Source organism: Sinocyclocheilus rhinocerous, unplaced genomic scaffold (genome assembly GCF_001515625.1).
Source record: "Sinocyclocheilus rhinocerous isolate Xijiao unplaced genomic scaffold, SAMN03320098_v1.1 scaffold431, whole genome shotgun sequence".
NCBI classification, from domain to species: domain Eukaryota; kingdom Metazoa; phylum Chordata; class Actinopteri; order Cypriniformes; family Cyprinidae; genus Sinocyclocheilus; species Sinocyclocheilus rhinocerous.
This window is the reverse complement of record NW_015624541.1, coordinates 620,337-638,947: the sequence shown is the minus strand read 5'-3', so window position 1 is coordinate 638,947 and position 18,611 is coordinate 620,337. Positions and strand designations below refer to the sequence as shown.

The following is an 18,611-nucleotide window of genomic DNA, read 5'->3' as shown; positions in this document are numbered from 1 at the left end:
AAGAAATGAGGAATGGAGTTAGAGGCCATTAGTGAAAAAGTGTGTCTGAACTTCTGAATTACGACAGACACTTTGACCTAATCACATCTGTATTTTTCAAGCAATCAATCGTATCTGGAAGTAGGGGGTCCTTGTAACTGATGCAGGAATTAAAATGTAAACATCCAGAACAAGTCAGCTCAACTAGAATCAAAGGGTCTGTGACTGTGTTAGAGGCCAATTACAGCTCTTATTTTTGGCTTCCTTTGCAGCGTTTTACTGGCTTCCACAAGTCCCAGACTTTCTTTGCCTGTCTAACTCATGGAGACTTTTCTGGAGAAAACTGACAGAAACAGATGACAAGGGTTAAGGCTCATTCACACGAAGGCCAATAACTATATAAAAAGATATAGTTTTATATAAGATAGTTTTAAAATGTAAAAGAATAGCAGAGTCCCCACCACAATTTTAATAATAAAGGCACAGAGGAATGATATCACTGGAATTACTTTCACACTTGATGAATGATGAAAACAATGAATCAGAATCCATCCTGTTTTAAAGAATCAGTTATTATTCTTGGTGTGAACATGCCTTTATATTAAAACAAACCTACTTTGATGGAGCAAAATCATTATACATTTATTTTTATTTTGGGTATGGGGTAGAAACCAGTGTAGAGCTCTGTATACAAAATGACAACAAAAGTGACAAAAATGCCCTAGATATTTTAAATGTTCAAATGAAATTTCCCATTTGTTATTTAACATTGGATGTAGTTAATTCTATTCTAGGCCTATCTAGTATTGGTTATAAACACACATTTCAATTAATTGTCAAAATTGGGCTCATATATATCTATATCTATATATGTGTGTGTATATATGCCCTCTTAATAGTAAAAGTGTCTATGAAAACTAATTCCTGTGGGCAAATATTGTCCCTTTATAAAAGAAAGTAAGTCTAAAAGTTTCCAACACTGGTTTTGTGTTTCCATGACATTGTAGGTTTTGTAAGCTATACTCTGTATACAAACAGAAGTATTTCCTTGTTTTTATTTTTTAAAACTGATTTTTTTTTTGTGAACTCAGTTTGAATGCTATGTACAGTGGTTGAATTGGGAATTTACAACACCAGAATGTTTTTCCATCTGAAGTTTTATTCGTAATATTTTACAGTTTTAGCCAGCTTAACCACATGGACTTGAAAACCAACGGCACTGACAACCAGGCCCACCACAACTAAACATCTTCGAGTAAGCTTGAACACCAAGTATGCGCATGCTATGTGTGGTATGGCAAAACAATGAGACTGTGAGGTGAAGGGACCTTTCTGGATATAAATCAAGTACAACATTTTACCTGAGGCCCTGATAACACTGTCATATACACAATGAGTGAAGGATCTGAGCAAAAATATGTAGCACCTGACATAATGTCTCTAACATTTAACGGCTGAAATATTTGGTGGCGTAATTGTCAATGACTATGACAGCGTTAAATAGGCTCCGTAAAAGTCGTCGTAAATGGGCTCTGTGGTCTTCTCTTGCTCTCGTACAAGCAAATGTCTCTCTGAGGTACATTCACTCACTTTAAAGTTGACATGAAGTTCACATATTGACAAATGTCCTCAAATATTGTTATATCAAGTAAACAAAAAGCCCTAAAACCTGAGACCTACAATGAAACAAGATTTGGTGTCACACAGTAATAATCAGTAGTTTACAGTAATCCAACAATGTGTTGGAGAGCAATTGTTGTTAGTACAAGTTGTCAAAATTAGGAACCGAAATATCATTAATAACTGATATATTCAGAAAAACTAAAGTACATAAAGCTAGCAAGATCTTTTAGGGGTGTTAGTAAATCCAAATGCATCATATCTTAAAGGGTTAGTTCACCCAAAAATGAAAATTAGCCCATAAATTACTCGCCCTCAAGTCATCCTAGGTGTATATGACTTTCTTCTTTCAGAGGAATCCAGTCGGAGTTATATAAAAAATGGTAATTGATCTTTCAAGCTGTTTAATGCCACTCAGCGGGTGTTGCATGCATCAGTCCAAAAGAAGTTAAATAAAAAGCGCCCATCCATAAAAAAAGTGTCTCACACGGCTCCAGGGGGTGAACAAAGGCCTCCTGTAGTGAATCAATGCGTTTTTGTAAGAAAAATATCCATATTCAAAACGTAATAATCACTTTAATGTAGCTTGCGCTCACTGTTGTACACGGAAGCAGCTCCGGGCTGATGACGTATGAGGTCAGCGCTGCGCATGCGCCGCTTAGAAGTGACGCACGTGGAAACAGCGGAGAGATCAAAACAAAACAACGGTCACTTATTAGAAGTACAAAACGAGGATTTGTAAAGAAGAATGTTGAGAGGATTTCGATATAAGCCAAGGTTTTCCTTTGCTAAAGTAAGGAAACTTTGCTTCTTTTGCTCCTGTTAACAAACATTGATTTTCATGAGACTCACCGGCGCATGCGCAGCTCTGACCTCATACGTCATCCGCTCGGAGCTGCTTCCGTGTAGGACTGTTGGCGCAAACTACATTAAAGTGATTATTACGTTTTGAATATGGATATTTTTCTTACAAAAACGCATTGATTCGCTACAGGAGGCCTTTGTTCACCCCCTGGAGCCGTGTGAGACACTTTTTTTTTTTTTGGGATGGGTACTTTTTATTTAAGTTCTTTTGGATTGATGCATGCAACACCTGCTGAGTGGCATTAAACAGCTTGAAAGATCAAAGACCATTTTTAATATAACTCCGACTAGATTCATCTGAAAGAAGAAAGTCATATGCACCTAGGATGACTTGAGGGTGAGTAATTTATGGGCTAATTTTCATTTTTGGGTGAACTAACCCTTTAAATTCTCAGTACAAAAGTGAGCATAAACTGCTAACCACATTTCAGTATCAAATGTGGTTTAGTGATCTCACCTTCAATAAATAGGTAAAACCAATCAAAGACCTGCTCTTGCGACTTGTGGCTAACATGTACCACGAGCTAAAAATCTGAAAAGGCAACAATGCATTCACCCTTGAAATGGCTTGACAACATCTATCTGTACCGAATTAGCACTAGTTAGCACTTAGCATGTTTTCGAACACCTACACATCCATGTTTATGTGTAATATTTGTGGCTCATTGGTGGCTGGCTTGCTCCGTTTCAGTAAAAACCCATTCGGCCTCTCAGTGGACTCGACTTGACAACATGTTGTATTCTCCACAATGTTAAAAAGCACTATAAAAAGCAATGCAGCAGTCGAACCATTGTTATGCCCGTCACACGTGATTTCTCAATGACTGTAAACAAAGACACATGTAGTAGTTAAAACAGCCTTATACTGTGAAGCCTCCCTGACTATGGCAGGATGTGACATCAGAGAATAGCTTGTTGAGGGGACAGTTCATAAGACAGTACTATAATCATAAGGGTGCAAATTAGTCAAAACAACAATCTTCACTGATGTGATGGGAACGTGGACAACAGGTCCCAGCGTCAAGTATGTGAGTTTCCTTTTTCTTAAGAGCTGAGCCTGCTGTTCACAGAGTCTGTGGTAAAGAAAAAATACATAGTGAGAAGAAAACATTAGTCTTGTACAATGCATACAATATTTTTGTTAGTTTTTATGAACTTTTCATTCTGTTTTGTGCAGTGGTTCTCAACCAGGGGAAGGGGACCCACTACTTAAAATAAGACAAAACAAGCATTCAAATAAGTTAAAACAACTAAAAATCAAGATATGGGTTGTTTTAATTCACCCCCTCAACAACAGCTTTTTTTTCTGCAGCTAGATATAAGATATCGAAAAAAACAAAACAAAATCACAAACAACTTGGTAAAATCATGAGGCTTTTGAATATTGTTGCAGACAGTGGGGGGCCTTGGGGTCAAAAAGGTTGAGAAGCACTGGTTTAATGTAAAACAAGGTCAATTTAAACAACTTACATTCCACAAAGGTTTAATTCCAGTTTCCAATATCACTGTATGAGAAAATAAACAAATATCGCAGAATTACACCCGCTGCGCAGTTTCAAAATGAATAATAAATGGCAAAGACTGATACGAATGAACTGGTGCACATGAGACATGAGAGGGGAGATGAGATTTTAGACCAAGGGAAAGAAATAAAACACAGTGAGCGCTGGCATCTATCTGTTTGCAGAGCTGTCAGGAATGTTTGAAGTCAAACATGGGTGGATCACAATGATACGAGCGAGTGGTTAGTGATGGACCCTAAAAAACACAATTCACACAAAGCTTTGCAGAGCTGTCAGCAGTTATCCTGGTGGAATGCTTCTGAAGATGGGATGCAAAAACTAAACATGCTGTTGGTGTAATGACAGAAAAAAACAAAACAAAACAGAAATATTTTAAAGTGCATGTCAATAGAGGATACAGGAGTGAAAATGTTAGGAGGCAATCAAACAAATGCATACTAAAATAGCTATGTAATTAATTTGGACAGGAGGAATGCTTGTTATAGAGAGAAAGATCAAGTCCATTTGCTCTCATCTGCAGCTCTGAGTACCTTTCTGTAGTTACAAAACAGACCGTCCTCCTCAGAGTCACCAGTCGGCATGGCGGGGGGGCGCAGAGGCCCGTGGGAATCGAGTCATAGTGTCATAGGTAGGGATGCTTGAGGCACAAAGGGAAAAACTGTCAGGCCTGGAGAGTATTTAAAATCCACACACACCACTGAGATGCCCCCCATTAGCTCTCCATCCATCTTTAACCCATCAATAGAAGATCAGGACGGGGCTTTTAAAATGACACATATAGCACTACTACTAATAAAGGTGCTGTAAGTAATTTTTATTTGAAATGCCTCACATAAAAATGTCCTATCACCTGACAGAAATCACATGTATCCGTGATAGTACTAGGTTAAAAAAAGAACCAATCTGAAATCAAGCAATTCCATTCTTGAAAATGTGTGAAAAAACCTTATCATCGCTTTATCGTGTCTTAGCATAAGTGCTAAGACCTAATCAGTCTAAACTTGTGACATCTAATACATAAACTACCATTCAAAAGTTAGGGGTAAGATTTTTTTTAATTCATTGTTTTTTTAAATAATAGTAAATAAATCTATTTCAAATACATGTTCTTTTGAACTCTCTGTGCATTAAAGGATCTTGAAAAATAATGTATCTGAGCTTCCATAAAACTATTAATCAGCACAACTACTTTCAACATTGATTATAATAAAAAATGTTTCTTGAGCAGGAAATCAACATATTAGAATGATTTCTGAAGGATCATGTGACACTGAAGACTGGAGTAATGATGCTGAAAATTCAGCTTTGCCATCACAGGAATAAATTACATTTAAAACGTTTTAAAACAAATCTATTTTACATTGTAACAATATTGTTTTTGCTATACTTTTTAATCAAATAATTGCTCGCTTTTTTCAAAAATCTCATCAACCCCAAATTTCTGAATGATAGTGTTTGGATGTATCCAAGCTCTGTGTCATTCTAGCACACCATCCTGACCTCTGTTACATGCTTTGCTGTTGAAACACATCATTAGTGATGAGTTGGAGAGAAAGACCATTCTCAGCCATAGCAGTGCAGTGAGAATTTCAAGAGTCATGCGAGAAGACAAAAATTTGAATACATGCAAAAAAAAACGTGAATTCTGCCAGTCAATAAATTCTGCGAAATCTAATGTATGCAATGTTAATATAAATTCAAATATCATGCAAGAGTGCAAAACACAAATTCTGCATTACTGCTATTGAGTTAGTCAGCATGCAAGCACTATTTTAACAATGACAAAAAGAAAAAGGAAATATCAGACTCCCAGGTGATCATTTGTGCAAAGGGCAACTTCAAACTGCGCATGCATCAGTCCTCTGATACCTAATTATCACCTCAATCGTTCCACCCAATGCATGCCGTTTAGCGTAACACGCAGGGTGTATGGTTCTGATTACCTTGCCATTACAGGATTTTGGATACATTCTAAATGTTCATTATAATAACCATTAGTACCAATTTCCATACCGAAATAAAACATTACATAGACAAAAATGTAAACGAAACATGATGTGACATGAGAGAAATGGCATGTGACTATGGACAAGCTTCATTTTAAAGCATTCTTGAAAAATTTACACGGAAGATAGAGTATGAAACGGTATAAACTGCAAACATATCTTGTAAAATGTACAGCAATAGTTTTGAAGTGTGCTCTTAAGGTCTCTGTTTTAACAGCCCTTCATGTTAAACAAGGGAGCTTCAAAGATAACACACCAACACAAGCAGCGCCCTTCATCTGAGAAGCATTCCCAGGCTTAGAGCTTAAACCAGCACCATTAAGCAGAAAGTTTTATGTACAAAACAGGAAAGGGATATCGTTTTAGCAGTAAAGTCGACAGCAAAAGTATGAGGGGAAAAACAGCTTACGTTTTCATAGGAATTGTCTCAATGCTAAAAAGATACAAGACAAGCAAAAATGTTACAGAGATGCACTGTAGTGGTAGACAGAGACATCACACGGATGTCAAAATGGACATCTCTGGTCAAGACACTTGGTGACTTGTCAATCGCAATGATCTCGGCTGTAAACGGATGAATGCTCGAAAAACGCTAAAACAAAACACTGTTTGTACAATATATACATGTAGTTCTCATAAAGTGCAAAGTGCTGAACAGAAAGACGAAGAATGAAGAAAGATGGAAATAGCAAGAATGGTTATCATAAGGTGAAATGCCAAGTCCCTGACACAGAGGAACTAGAAAGAAGAGCACAGAGAGAGGAAAAAAGATTTATTAACTACTCTGGGCAAAAGAAAGAAAAGAACGAAGCATTTGCACTTTCATATATTATGCATATTATTCATTGTAGAACAGTTAGCTCCAGTCCTGTCATCTGTTTTCTTTAGCAGAGTAAAACAATATACAAACAATATTAACTTTGTTTATGGAACTGTAATCATTGGGGTGCTAAAAAGCAATCGCAAACTTGGTGTATTTGGGATACTTACTCATCGTAGACATCCTCTGTGTCCATTCTGCGGTAGAACTTGGCAAGTTTGACGGACAGGATAATGCTAGGGAGCAGAAACAGTGTGGAACAGCCTAATCCAAACCAGAATGTGTTCTGCAACAAATAAACACAAGATTAAAGCCACCCAAAAACTGCACTCCGCTTAACCATAAATGTCACTTTGATCAACATACTCTCCATACATGTATTTCTTCTGACAAGAAGCTTTTCCAAAATACAGAAAGTGGATCTCTAGCATAAGAGGTTATCTATATAAACGAACGTTCACATTCAATCGATTGGATGCAACATGTCCAGCCACGCAACAAAATGTAGAGAAAAGTTTAACAAATAGGTTTGTTTATGCAAATAACTAGCCGTCAGGATTCATTTACTGCAACTTACAAAGACCTCAGATGAGGGCTTCGAATCAACGTACAAAACTGTCAAATATTACCCTTATATTGTAACATTGTTGTACTGTATATTACTCTTTCCCAGATATATATTATAGCTGGACATTACTTTGGTACACTTGTCTCTTGCTGATAACAGAATACCTCCTAATTGTAACAAGCATTGCCTGTAAAGCTGCTTTGCTTTGAAAAGTGCTATACAAATACTTGAACTGAATTGAACTGACTGCCAACTTAGAGTAATAATGAAGCTGAAACCAGCAAAGACAAAAAACAAACAAACAAACAAAAACAACCAGGCTGAGGTTAAACACTTTACGTTCTTTCTGCTGCAGTCAGAGAATTATACTGGGGTCAATCTTTGGGTGTCTGTGGAAAGAGCAGCTAGCCACTAATTACTACAGCTAGTTAGCAGCCTGAATGCTTCCTGCCCTTACTAGTTATGATGTACAACATTTCGTGTGTGTGCCCTGGTATCCCCTACATTATGGGGACCAAATGTCCACAAGTATAGTAATACCAGTAAATTTGGACCTTGTGGGGACATTTTTTTTTTGGTCCCCATAAGGAAAACATCTTATAAATCAAAATCTAAAACAGCAGAAAGTTTTCTGTGAGGGCTAGGTTTAGGGTAAGGGATAGAAAATACAGTTTTTACAGTATAAAAATCATTACTTCTATGGAATGTACCCATAAAAGATGGAAACCAGTGTGTGTGTGTAGCGAAATCTGAAAAAAAAAAAACTTCTTTTGGAGAAGTCCTCATTTGTAAAACAGTACAAAAACGAAGTAAATGACACAGAAGTCCTATCCTCTTCCAAAGGATCATTTCAGTTAAGCCGACCCCAATCATAGAATGCAATTGCTTCGGTGCTGAATTTTCAGCAGTCATTACTCCAGACTTCAGTGTCACGTGATTCTTTAGAAATCATTCTAATATGCTGATTTTGACACTCAAAAAAACATTTCTTTCTTTCTTTCTTAGTCTTCTTTTTTTCTTAAAAAAAAATCTTACTGACCCTAAACATTTGAAAGGGTTGTCTAGCTCTTTAAACAAATAGTTTACCCGTAAATAAAAATTTTGTTATTTACTTAATCTGATATTGTTCCGACCACATTATTGATAATTTTATATCTTCACAAAATGCTTCAGAGGACTTGGAATATATAGTGAATGAGTAGTTTGGCCTTCTTTTATGCTGTTTTTATTAGTTCCCTTTGTACTCTTTTAAGCTTTGGCAATATAAATCACCATCCATATTAACTGTATGTAAAACCAAACACACTTTTTTTATTTAATGGATGTCAAAAAATAACGGGGTTGGAAGGAAATGAGGGTGAGTAAATGATGAGAACAATTTCATTTCCAGTGGTTCCAGTGGTTATAGTACCGATGGCCATCTTACCATTGAATCCAGCAGGAAACTGCAGCCTAGGATCTCGGCCGTGTCCACAATGTTGCTGAGTGGTTTACAGGTAGCGACCTCCAGGGCCAACTACAATGAGGCAGCAAAACAAAAGGGTTTCAAAACAAAACAATGCAGAAGAACTAACCGATCGTCACCAATCTAACATTAATGCTATTTCAGATAGATAATACAGTTAAAAATACTCACAGACGTTCTGATCCAGTCAATATACTGCTTGAAATAGCCAATAATAGTCTGCTTGTATTTCTCTGTTTCCTGTTTGAGCATATATTAACCATCAGTACAATACAACTATACACCAATCATTTCAGACAGGTTTTTTTTTCTTTCACATTACCTGATTGACCACAAATGTTGCATTGTGGGAAATTAGGAACTGGGTGGCATCAACGGCTGCTAATACATCTCTAACTCTGACCTAAAAACCAATGCATTTACTGCTCATCAGAAAGCATGTTCTGAAATGCATCTGTTGCGATATTTTTAAACTGGTGGTAGTTTTAAAATGAGCAACTTACAGGCAGGTCTGAGGACGTCCTCTCCAGAAGTCTGATGCTCTGATTAAGTGTGCTCTTTAATAAGAAAGATAATAGACACAAAGCAAGAATCATGTCCAAATGATCTATAATCTAAAATGCTTATGAAATGGTACAAAAAGAAAAACTGTAAATGACCATTTTGGAAACATAAACTGACAATTGAAGGGATTTAGCAGGGTGACAAAATGCCATGCAAACTGATAGTTCCATTACATGCATCACATGCACATTATGTCACAAATAAATAAAGAATTTGACACAAAACTGTTGTACTATATGATACATTTGGCACACAGGGGGAATCATTTGATGAACTTTATATTTCACGTAAGATCATATCTATCAGTGGTATAGCAACTAGCATGGACTGGAAAAAAAACATTCCAGTCATGCAAATGCAAATGCTTTAACCAATGGTGTGGAAACGACAGAAAACATCATAATTTTCTGTTTGATGCCACTAGATGGACAGAAATTCAACATTTCACCTTTGATCAGTTTTTGAATGTGTAAATATTCAAATTTACACATCTGGAAGTTTAAAAAACATGTCACTAGGACAAAGACATGATGAAGGCTGCTCTAAAAAGATGCTTGTTTTTTCCATTATGTTATAACAGAGAAACCATACCAAAAGGAGCAAACAACTTGCAGGTTATGCAGCTATGACTGGCAGGCTTACCCTTGCTTTCACATATTTCTCGGAAGCCATAAATCAAGTTGAATGTGTTAAAGAAAATTAAAAAAGAGATTGTTTAAAATCAGGTACGAACAGAAATATGAACATCTTTGAGAAGTTTTTCATTAACAATAAGTCCCACTTGTAGAATAGAAACGGTTCAACAGAAACATTCATGGATAAGAAGGTAATCATTCAAATGAGCATCAATGAAACAAGGATAGATTACCATGGACTGCTCCAGTGGGATGACTTGCTGGGTGTGGATCTGTCTTATAGTATTAGCGTGTCCCTTTAATGAGGTCTGCAAGGTCCCTTTAGACTGCAAAAGAGAAAGATACAGTGTAAATGAGAATTAGCCCAAGAAACATTCATACAGGTACTAACCATGCCACTGAATTTCATGTAATATAGGGAATAATTACATTTTATACTCCTTTTAGAATGATTTTAATTGGACCAAACATAAATCTTATAAACCTCATAAATCTTACCAACTGATCAGCTTGAGCATCAAGTTGACTAGCGAAATCAACTAGATGAATGAGAGTCACTCCTTTATTAACCTGAAAAGATGAACAGAAACACATGAGAACCCACAGTTTCTCATCTGAACTGGGACTGTACATGCACCAAAGCCTATGGTTCAAAAGTTTCAATTAAAATGTGTTTATGTATGTTATGTACCTCCTCCAAATAGGCAGCAAAGTCAACCTCATTAATCCCAGTTTCAGTGAAACTGATGAGATTCTGTTTGCCTTCTGACTCCAGAAGAATGATGTCACGCAGGTCCACCTTCATCCCTTCAAACTTCCTTGACACATCCTTGGAGTACTGCAGAAAGAAAAGAGGCTCTGTATATAATTCTGACATGAGTTTAGGAAATCTGGATGGATTGTCATGAGGAAATATTCTAGAAAATACAGTCTGACCAGTGGGACCACTAGTAAAATACAATAACTTACAAAAAAAAAAAAATAATAATAATATTTACTCATTTTTATTTATCATGGTTACTAGTGGCTCAGACGTATATTTATAAAAAATACATAAAATGATAAAAATGAAGAACACATAAACAACCTATTAACACCAAAATTTTTATTATTCGGTAGTATTTAAATTATTTGTGGAAAGTTGGATTGAAAACAGCATGTCTTAGTATTTAGTTTGTCCCTTTTTTGCTTTAAAAGCAGCACTTGTTCTGCATGTGCTCCACAAGTTTGTGCAAAACCTGATATTTATGTTCTCCAGCATCATTTGAGAAGATCTAAAGAGCATCCTGTGCTACAGTGGGAGCAATCATTTGTCCGTTTGTATAAAGCAGTTCACATGATTTTCTTTATTTTACATTTCATAAAAATTCTAAAACATTCCATTCAATGTGGTCTCAGATTTTTGGGTCCTGTGTGAATCAAGAATGTTGGCTTGAAGGATTTTAAGTGAAAACAAAAATCATTCTGCTAAAATGAAGGAATTTATAGATGCTCTATATAAAATATTTCAAATGGTTATGCATGAAATGTTTTGAGATATTTTGCTAATTCAAAATAACAGAGAGAAAAACAACAACACTGGGTTGGAAAAACATACTTTACAACATTTTTTTTTCGAGAGTGTTACTGAAAATAGTGAATGGTGTGCATTTCCTTTAAGACACAATCCATAGTGCGTGCCTCCATTTGAGGACCTGAGGACATGCATGATTGATACAGTCTGTGCATGAGTGAGATGCGTGCGCACTTAGTTTTTGAGGAAACTAAAGGTGCTCATTGAGAGGCTTTGCTTTGATACCTACAGATTCATGCGACTCGTATGTTGTGTGGTCGAGGAGCATGTGCATTCAGCTCTTGAGTGAGTTGAATGCGCTCGTTGCTCTTATTTCTTTGTGAAAAAGCATGGATGGAGTGCTTTCGACTTTTGAGGAAGCAGGATTTGCTTATCGTATCCATTCGTGGTATTACTGAGAGGGAAGGTAGAAGCCTGGTTCTTCTTTGCTTCACCTTCACCCGAGATATTAGACAGTGTTTGCATGAGCGCGTTCGCCTCTCGTGGGAGTTGAATGGGCTCATAGCGATGCATTCACGGCAGTGGATTCTGTTCTTGCTTGGTTCTCGAGGGATTCTAGCCTTTGTACAGAGCACATTCGGCTCTCGTGGAAGCTGAATGCATGCTGCGCGATGCAGTCGCGGCGAAACTGACAGCCTACCATCTGCGGTTCGAGTCGCACTGTTTGTCGAGGCAGATAGCCGGACCGTTCGTGTAGATTGTAGGTGGAGTATGGAAGTGACCTGCCGGGAAATGTTTTCCCTTTCAGGAATTCAATGTTGTTTCTAATTCTTTATACAAATAAGAAACGGTGTAATATGAAAGAGTTGAGCTCCTACACTCTGTGGTTCAGTTTCTGCGGTCGCCCTTGCAGTGAGGCGGAATCAAGCACGGGGATTGTAAGAGGGGCACGGGAGGAGTAGAAAATTTCCGTTCAAGCCCCTCTTGTTACCTCTCTTAAGTGGAAGTTTATCAAAGATGCACTTGTCTAAGAACAGTTTCCTTTGATGGCTATCCCCTTCATGAAGATTTTAGCAAGATGTCCATTCCCAATGATTTTGGGTTTTAAGTAGGGTTCCTTGCTCTCTTTGTAGCAGCATCTCAGGTCGGGCTGCCTCCGGTGTATTTACGGTGGCTAACCTTTAGAGATGGTAACTGTCTGAGGATAGTTTCCCTTTGATGAGCTGCTCTTTGGCTTGGGCTGTTTCCCTTGTAATTAGACGGTACACCTATGGCTATAGGTCAAGTTTTTTTTTAGGCTCCCTATTCGGGAAGTTTTTTGTCATAGAGGTACTGGCTGTGGCTGGTTTCCTTTGATAAGATCTTCCCCATGAGTTGTGAGCTCTTTCCCTACTTAATATTTCTGGTAGCTGGGTTGGGCTGCCTCCCCGTATTCTAGGGCTTTAAGTAGGCTGTCCCCCTGAGGTTCCTTTTTGATATGTTAGGCTGCCTCCCCTGATATCAGGGTATTTTCAAGAAGGCGGTCCCCTGCAAACCCACATGCTTTGGGCTGTCTCCCCTGCATTAGGGTTTCAAGTAGATGGCTCATTGCCTTTAGGGACATAGCTGTTTGAGGACAGTTGTGTTCCCAACTTGGCTGAATGGGATGTTGGAGGTGAGATGAAATGAGATGAGATATCAGGTACAGAACATGGCAATTTTCTCAAGGAAAAGATCGCTCAACTTATGCTGTAAAATATACCTGAGAGTCAATAATATTTTTGGAAGGTTGAAATTTGCTGATTTGTATACAAACACTTAAAATATACTCAATAAGGTTTTTGTCATATTAAAGTTATAATACTAACTTTAACTTTAAATTACACAATTATATTTCTACTCCAATTCATTTTTTGAAATATAAACATTTAAATGGTGGTTATTACAAAAACTTGACGGATTTAATCAAACATAAATTAAATATTGAAGAACAGTAAAAATTATAATGAATATGTTATATGGTGCATATTTAGCAAAATGCTCCTCTCTAGAGTTCATTCTTCTAGCTGACTAATGAGTTCATGGTCACCGAATATGTTTTTCTGTGGTAAATGTGACGTTACGTGACACATTGTTTACATGCTATTGTCATCTTTCCGCGTTTGAAACACTGATTGAGCGATTACATGAGACAGGAGATGGATTTTGGTAAGTTGTACTCTTTCTTTTAACACCATCGGATGTTCATTCATGTTTACTTCATGCTGTAACTGCTATTAAAGCGGAGATGATCAGTTTGCGCTGCCGCTTCTAACCAAGGTGGTACAGCGATCTGTCACTCCACATTAAACAGCGCCAAAAAGGGATTTAATATTTGAATATTGTAATAAAATGGACAGAATTTGAAATCTGAGACTTTGTTTCATATCAAAAGTAACAAATCACAAAGCTTATTGCAATTTATTGGATGGGAGGCACGCTACAATGTTCCGTTCATTATCTGACAGCCTAGACTAATCGATCTATGGGATTTATGAATCTATATCGTTTCATAAAAATGAGAATCAACTAAAATCGAGAAAATCAATATTTTTTACCCAGCCCTAGTATTTCATTCCTCATAGTGTCCACTAGAGGATGCAGTGCGAGTTCCCTTGAAGGGGAACGTCTCGGGTTACACATGTAACCATGGCTCCCCGAGAGGGAACGAGACAATGTGTCCCCTTGCCATGACTAGGGCTTGCCTGTTTCATGTCTCCTTCAGACAAAAATGTTGACATGCATTACAGGTGACCTCTTGTACTTCCGGGCATGCCGCTAATGAAGTCACGGGCTGCGTGGTTCAATAGATTGGAGTGCTTTCACACGTGCTTCAGACACTGGTCATGCCGATGCCATTCCCCATAGTGCCCACTAGAGGACACAGTGTCTCGTTCCCTCTCAGGGAATCATGGTTACATGCGTAATCCGAGACTTATGATCTTTTAATGCAACTTTTTTTAATGCCCACAGTCAGCTTAAATTTGTCTGAACAATCACATTTGTTGTTAGATAGTAATGAGTTTAAAATGCCTAGCTCTCAAAATGGTGCTATCTGGTGTAAACGGTAGCATCACTAATCTCAGAGTGTGACTTTGAATGTCACTGTAAATTTAGTTGTGATTTGCGTGTGCACGCTAAGCCTGGATCCACTCACAACACTAGTGTTAAAGAAGGCTGAGATGTTGAAGATCTTATCCAGATGAAGAGCTGAGTAAATCCCTCTGTTGTCCTTACAATTACTGCAAAAGAAGAGAGAAAAAGGGGGGAAATCAAACCTTACTCTATTTTATTATGATCAGACTTTCATTTCAGACTTTTAATTCTCTGCTGCCATCTGCTGGACTATTGAAGGACGAAGACAAATCTATTGTAAAATGGCTCAGAAAAGTTAGTTCAGAGAAAATGTGTAATTTGTTTGCATATTTGATTCAACATTTAGTTTTTAATACACTACAATTTATATATTTGTCCAAATATTTTTTTTTGCCAAAAAACCTTGCACTTACAGCACCAATACTTAACAGCACTATTATAGAGTAATATAATTGTTTATTTTTTATTTATTAGATATACATAACAAGGTTACCTGTAGAGAGAATATGCTGTAAGGTCCATCTCAGGGTCATTGTACAGGTATCCTGGTATGAAGTTTCTCCAAGCAGAGTTGATCAGCTTGGGTGTATCTAACACCTACACACAACATAATCACACTGTATCTCGTATTGTTTGGTGAATTTATTTGTCTTTCAACATGTATACAATGGGTGCCGAATGCCTGAGACAACTAGTGAAAATTAATTACAAATTATATCATCCACATGAACATTAAAAATATAATATAATATATACACAATTTATTAATACCAAAATGTTCAAATAATATTTTAATATTTATTATTATTTTATTTTAATATGGGGAAATACTGAATCAAAAACAGAACATTAATTTTAGAATGTCTTACTATTTGGTTTGTCAATTGTTTTACTGACAGCAGCACTCGAGCTGCATAAACTCAGAATTTCATGTAAAGCCCTATGATCATGTTCTCCAGCATGATTTGAGATGATCGATACATCATCTTGTGCTTTAATGAAAGCAAAAACTTCTGACATTGTGTCGTTTCTCTTACCTTAAACAGCTGTCGGGTTTGAAAGGGTTCACACACAAGCTTTTCTAGATTCCCACCCACCAAAAACAGAGCTGCTATCACTCCCATGAGCACCCAGGAGAACAGGAAGCTGAAGCCCACACCACTGAGAGACAGAGGAAGAGTGCAGTGTGAATGAGTGCAGACAAAGCTGTCTTATAACACATCCATTTGATGGGTTTGAAGACTGACGTAAAAACTCAAACTCACGACATGAGCAGGTTGCCTCCTGTGTTAGAGACACAACCACGTGTTGTTGGAGTTGCGTGCCTGTTGAATCCCAGAATACCACACAACAAACCCAGAAAATTGAAGGCGAGGATGAGCACAACCATACAGCACAGGGTAATACAACAGATCCACCTGAAAACAAAAACATTATGAACAACATCAAGGGCACATGGAAGACTTTTTGCCTCGAAAACAAGGACAATAAAGTTTGTGACTAGTTTTTGTCTAGTCGAGTTGAGTCCTTTGAAGCACCTGTAGAAATCCATCTGATCAACTTGAGGGTAGATGTCCTCGATCTGTGAGTGTGTGTGAGAGATCATTTTGGTGAAGTTGGTCAAAGAGCTGTGAACCAGGAAGAGCTTGCTGAAAGTGGTGATGTTTGATCCAATGTCGTCCAGCAGAACCTTCACCCCTACAGGAGACACAACAGTATTAGAAAATGCTTTAGTGCAGATTCAGTGACATTTTTTTTTTTTGTGAAAAGCACATTTCATCATCTATGCTATTCACTGAAAATTGTGTCTTATTGTATGTGCCCTGGTAAGCAAAGCAAAGGCGACTGTGGCAAGGAAAAAAAACTCGATAAAAGCCCATCCTCCTCAGGCCTTGCAAGGAATGTGCATATGCTAAATATTACGATACAAGTCATATGTTCTTTAAATCAATTAAATGATTACATATGACACTATGTTAGTAAGGCAATGTTTAAAGGGGTCATATGATGCTGCTAAAAAGAACATTATTTTGTGTATTTGGTGTAATGAAATGTGTTTATGCGGTTTAAAGTTAAAAAAACACATTATTTTCCATATACTGTACATTATTGTTTCTCCTCTATGCCCCGCCTTTTTGAAACGCGTCGATTTTTACAAAGCTCATCGGTCTGAAAAAGTGAGGTGTGCTGTGATTGGCCAGCTATCCAGTGCGTTGTGATTGGCCGAATACCTCAAGCGTGAGACGGAAATGTTACGCCCCTCACATACTGTTGATGCCGTGTCCGGCCGGAGCGACGAGACATAAACATTAAAACCCATTACAAACGAGGCATTTGTTGCATCCAGTGGGGACATAATTACTGATTATAATGACTTATACTGTCTTTTTACGCGTTGCGTTGCATTGCATCGCGCCGCGTAAACATAAAATTCTGTCTGCATTTGTGATCAGAGAAATGACAAACAGCAAGTGCTACTCTACTGCCCAAAGCTCGCGTTTGAATCATCAGTGGCAAATGATAAAAGAAAACGTGCTTACGTGAGTCAGAACTGCCGGCATTTTAGTCTAACGTAACTCTCCCAGGATCAGTAAACAGTCCTCCATAAAATGTGCTGGCGATCCACAGCACTAAGTTGATGTATTTCCTCAGCGACCAGCACAGATCAGCTCTAGGCATGGCGAAGCGGATATCGTCCTCTTTTGGAAGACCAAACAAAGTAGTTTCGCTTTCACAATGAAGCACACAGCGTCTTCAGGACATGGCTGCAGCGTCAACAATACTACAGCGAGAATAAAAGTTACGCTTTCTTTCTTTGCGTGAACATTTGGGGGCTTTATGCAAATCTTCCCACATAGTGAGGTAGGTATGTGGGGGCGTGTTCGAACGAGCCGTTTTAGGTAGGTGTGGCTAACTCTTAACTTTTATAAAGAATATCTCTTTGGATTTGAGACTTTAGTCTTTGCAACTTTACAGATCTTCTTTATGCACCAAGAGCTTGTAACACTCTAAAGAGAAAGGAAAAAATGAAATCGCATCATATGACCCCTTTAAATGAATTTGACCTGGATAACATTAGTTTAACATTAGTACCATTTTTACAGCATAATCAAAGCATTCATCTAAGTTAGGTTAACTTTAAATGTTAAAAATGTGTTAGTAATATGTGGAAATTAATATTCAACTAGAATAATAAATATGAAATAGAAGTATAAAATAAAAGTATTGTTCATTGTTAGTTCCTGTTAGCTATTACATTAACTAATGTTAATGTATAGAACCTTATTGTAAAGTCTGACTGTTTCAATTTAATAAGTGAAAAGTAGAAAAATATATAAAATATAGATAATATATAAAATAAAATATTTTTTAATTTCTGAAAGGGCACTCTGTATGAATCTTTAGATGGTCTGTATATAAAATTCAAAGATCTGAATTCCAGTCTAGATTTAATATTTAAACTCACCTTCCACAATATTTCGGGTTTGATCTGTTACCAAGGTGGGAGTGTCATTGAATGATGTAAAGCCCTGTGTGATACAAGATGAAAAGGTGCAAGAGTGAGCAAAGCTGATATGCTCCTTCAAGACCAACATGAAATCAAAACTGACCTTATTTCAGTCAAGGATATAACCTTTTCACTTTTCAACTCCCACCCCTCCAACTACTTGGATTCATTTTATTATGTATTACCACTCATCTTAATCAAATCAATTCCCAATGGAAAAAATGATTTTTTTCTCTTGTTGAATATCCTGTTTCACTGTGAAATACAATATCTTCTGTCCTGAATCTTCACAAACATGTCATGAGAAATCTGGGAAAAACATACCTTTTCCACAATCTGGCTGAGGTCCGTCTTTAGAACTTCATTCACTTTGTCTAACTGGTTGGTCACATCAGGCAACTAAAAAAACCCCCAAAACAGCAAATGTTTTTT

At 37.3% G+C, this 18,611-nt stretch overlaps 1 protein-coding gene across 14 annotated transcripts in view; it reads right to left on the bottom strand.

Annotated features, from left to right (window-relative positions):
- Window positions 1-2,790: 2,790 nt before the first annotated feature.
- LOC107741142 (prominin-1-A-like) overlaps window positions 2,791-18,611 on the bottom strand; it is a 66,841-nt gene continuing 51,020 nt past the window's right edge. For 4 of the 14 annotated variants that reach the window (XR_001640169.1, XR_001640171.1, XR_001640173.1 and 1 more), the window contains 20 exons: window positions 18,504-18,578; window positions 18,138-18,201; window positions 16,210-16,369; window positions 15,937-16,089; window positions 15,709-15,832; window positions 15,165-15,268; window positions 14,733-14,817; window positions 10,736-10,882; window positions 10,543-10,614; window positions 10,278-10,370; window positions 10,052-10,069; window positions 9,349-9,402; window positions 9,168-9,248; window positions 9,017-9,085; window positions 8,807-8,896; window positions 6,983-7,098; window positions 6,402-6,425; window positions 4,517-4,623; window positions 3,934-3,968; window positions 2,791-3,536 (listed from right to left, as the gene is read on the bottom strand). Coding sequence is in view for 6 of the 14 variants with exons in the window: in XM_016553748.1 (XP_016409234.1) it covers window positions 4,554-4,623; window positions 6,402-6,425; window positions 6,983-7,098; window positions 8,807-8,896; window positions 9,017-9,085; window positions 9,168-9,248; window positions 9,349-9,402; window positions 10,052-10,069; window positions 10,278-10,370; window positions 10,543-10,614; window positions 10,736-10,882; window positions 14,733-14,817; window positions 15,165-15,268; window positions 15,709-15,832; window positions 15,937-16,089; window positions 16,210-16,369; window positions 18,138-18,201; window positions 18,504-18,578 (1,599 nt within the window). In the remaining 8 variants the exon portion in view is untranslated. The other 10 variants (XR_001640170.1, XR_001640176.1, XM_016553796.1 and 7 more) reach the window with 8 other exon arrangements.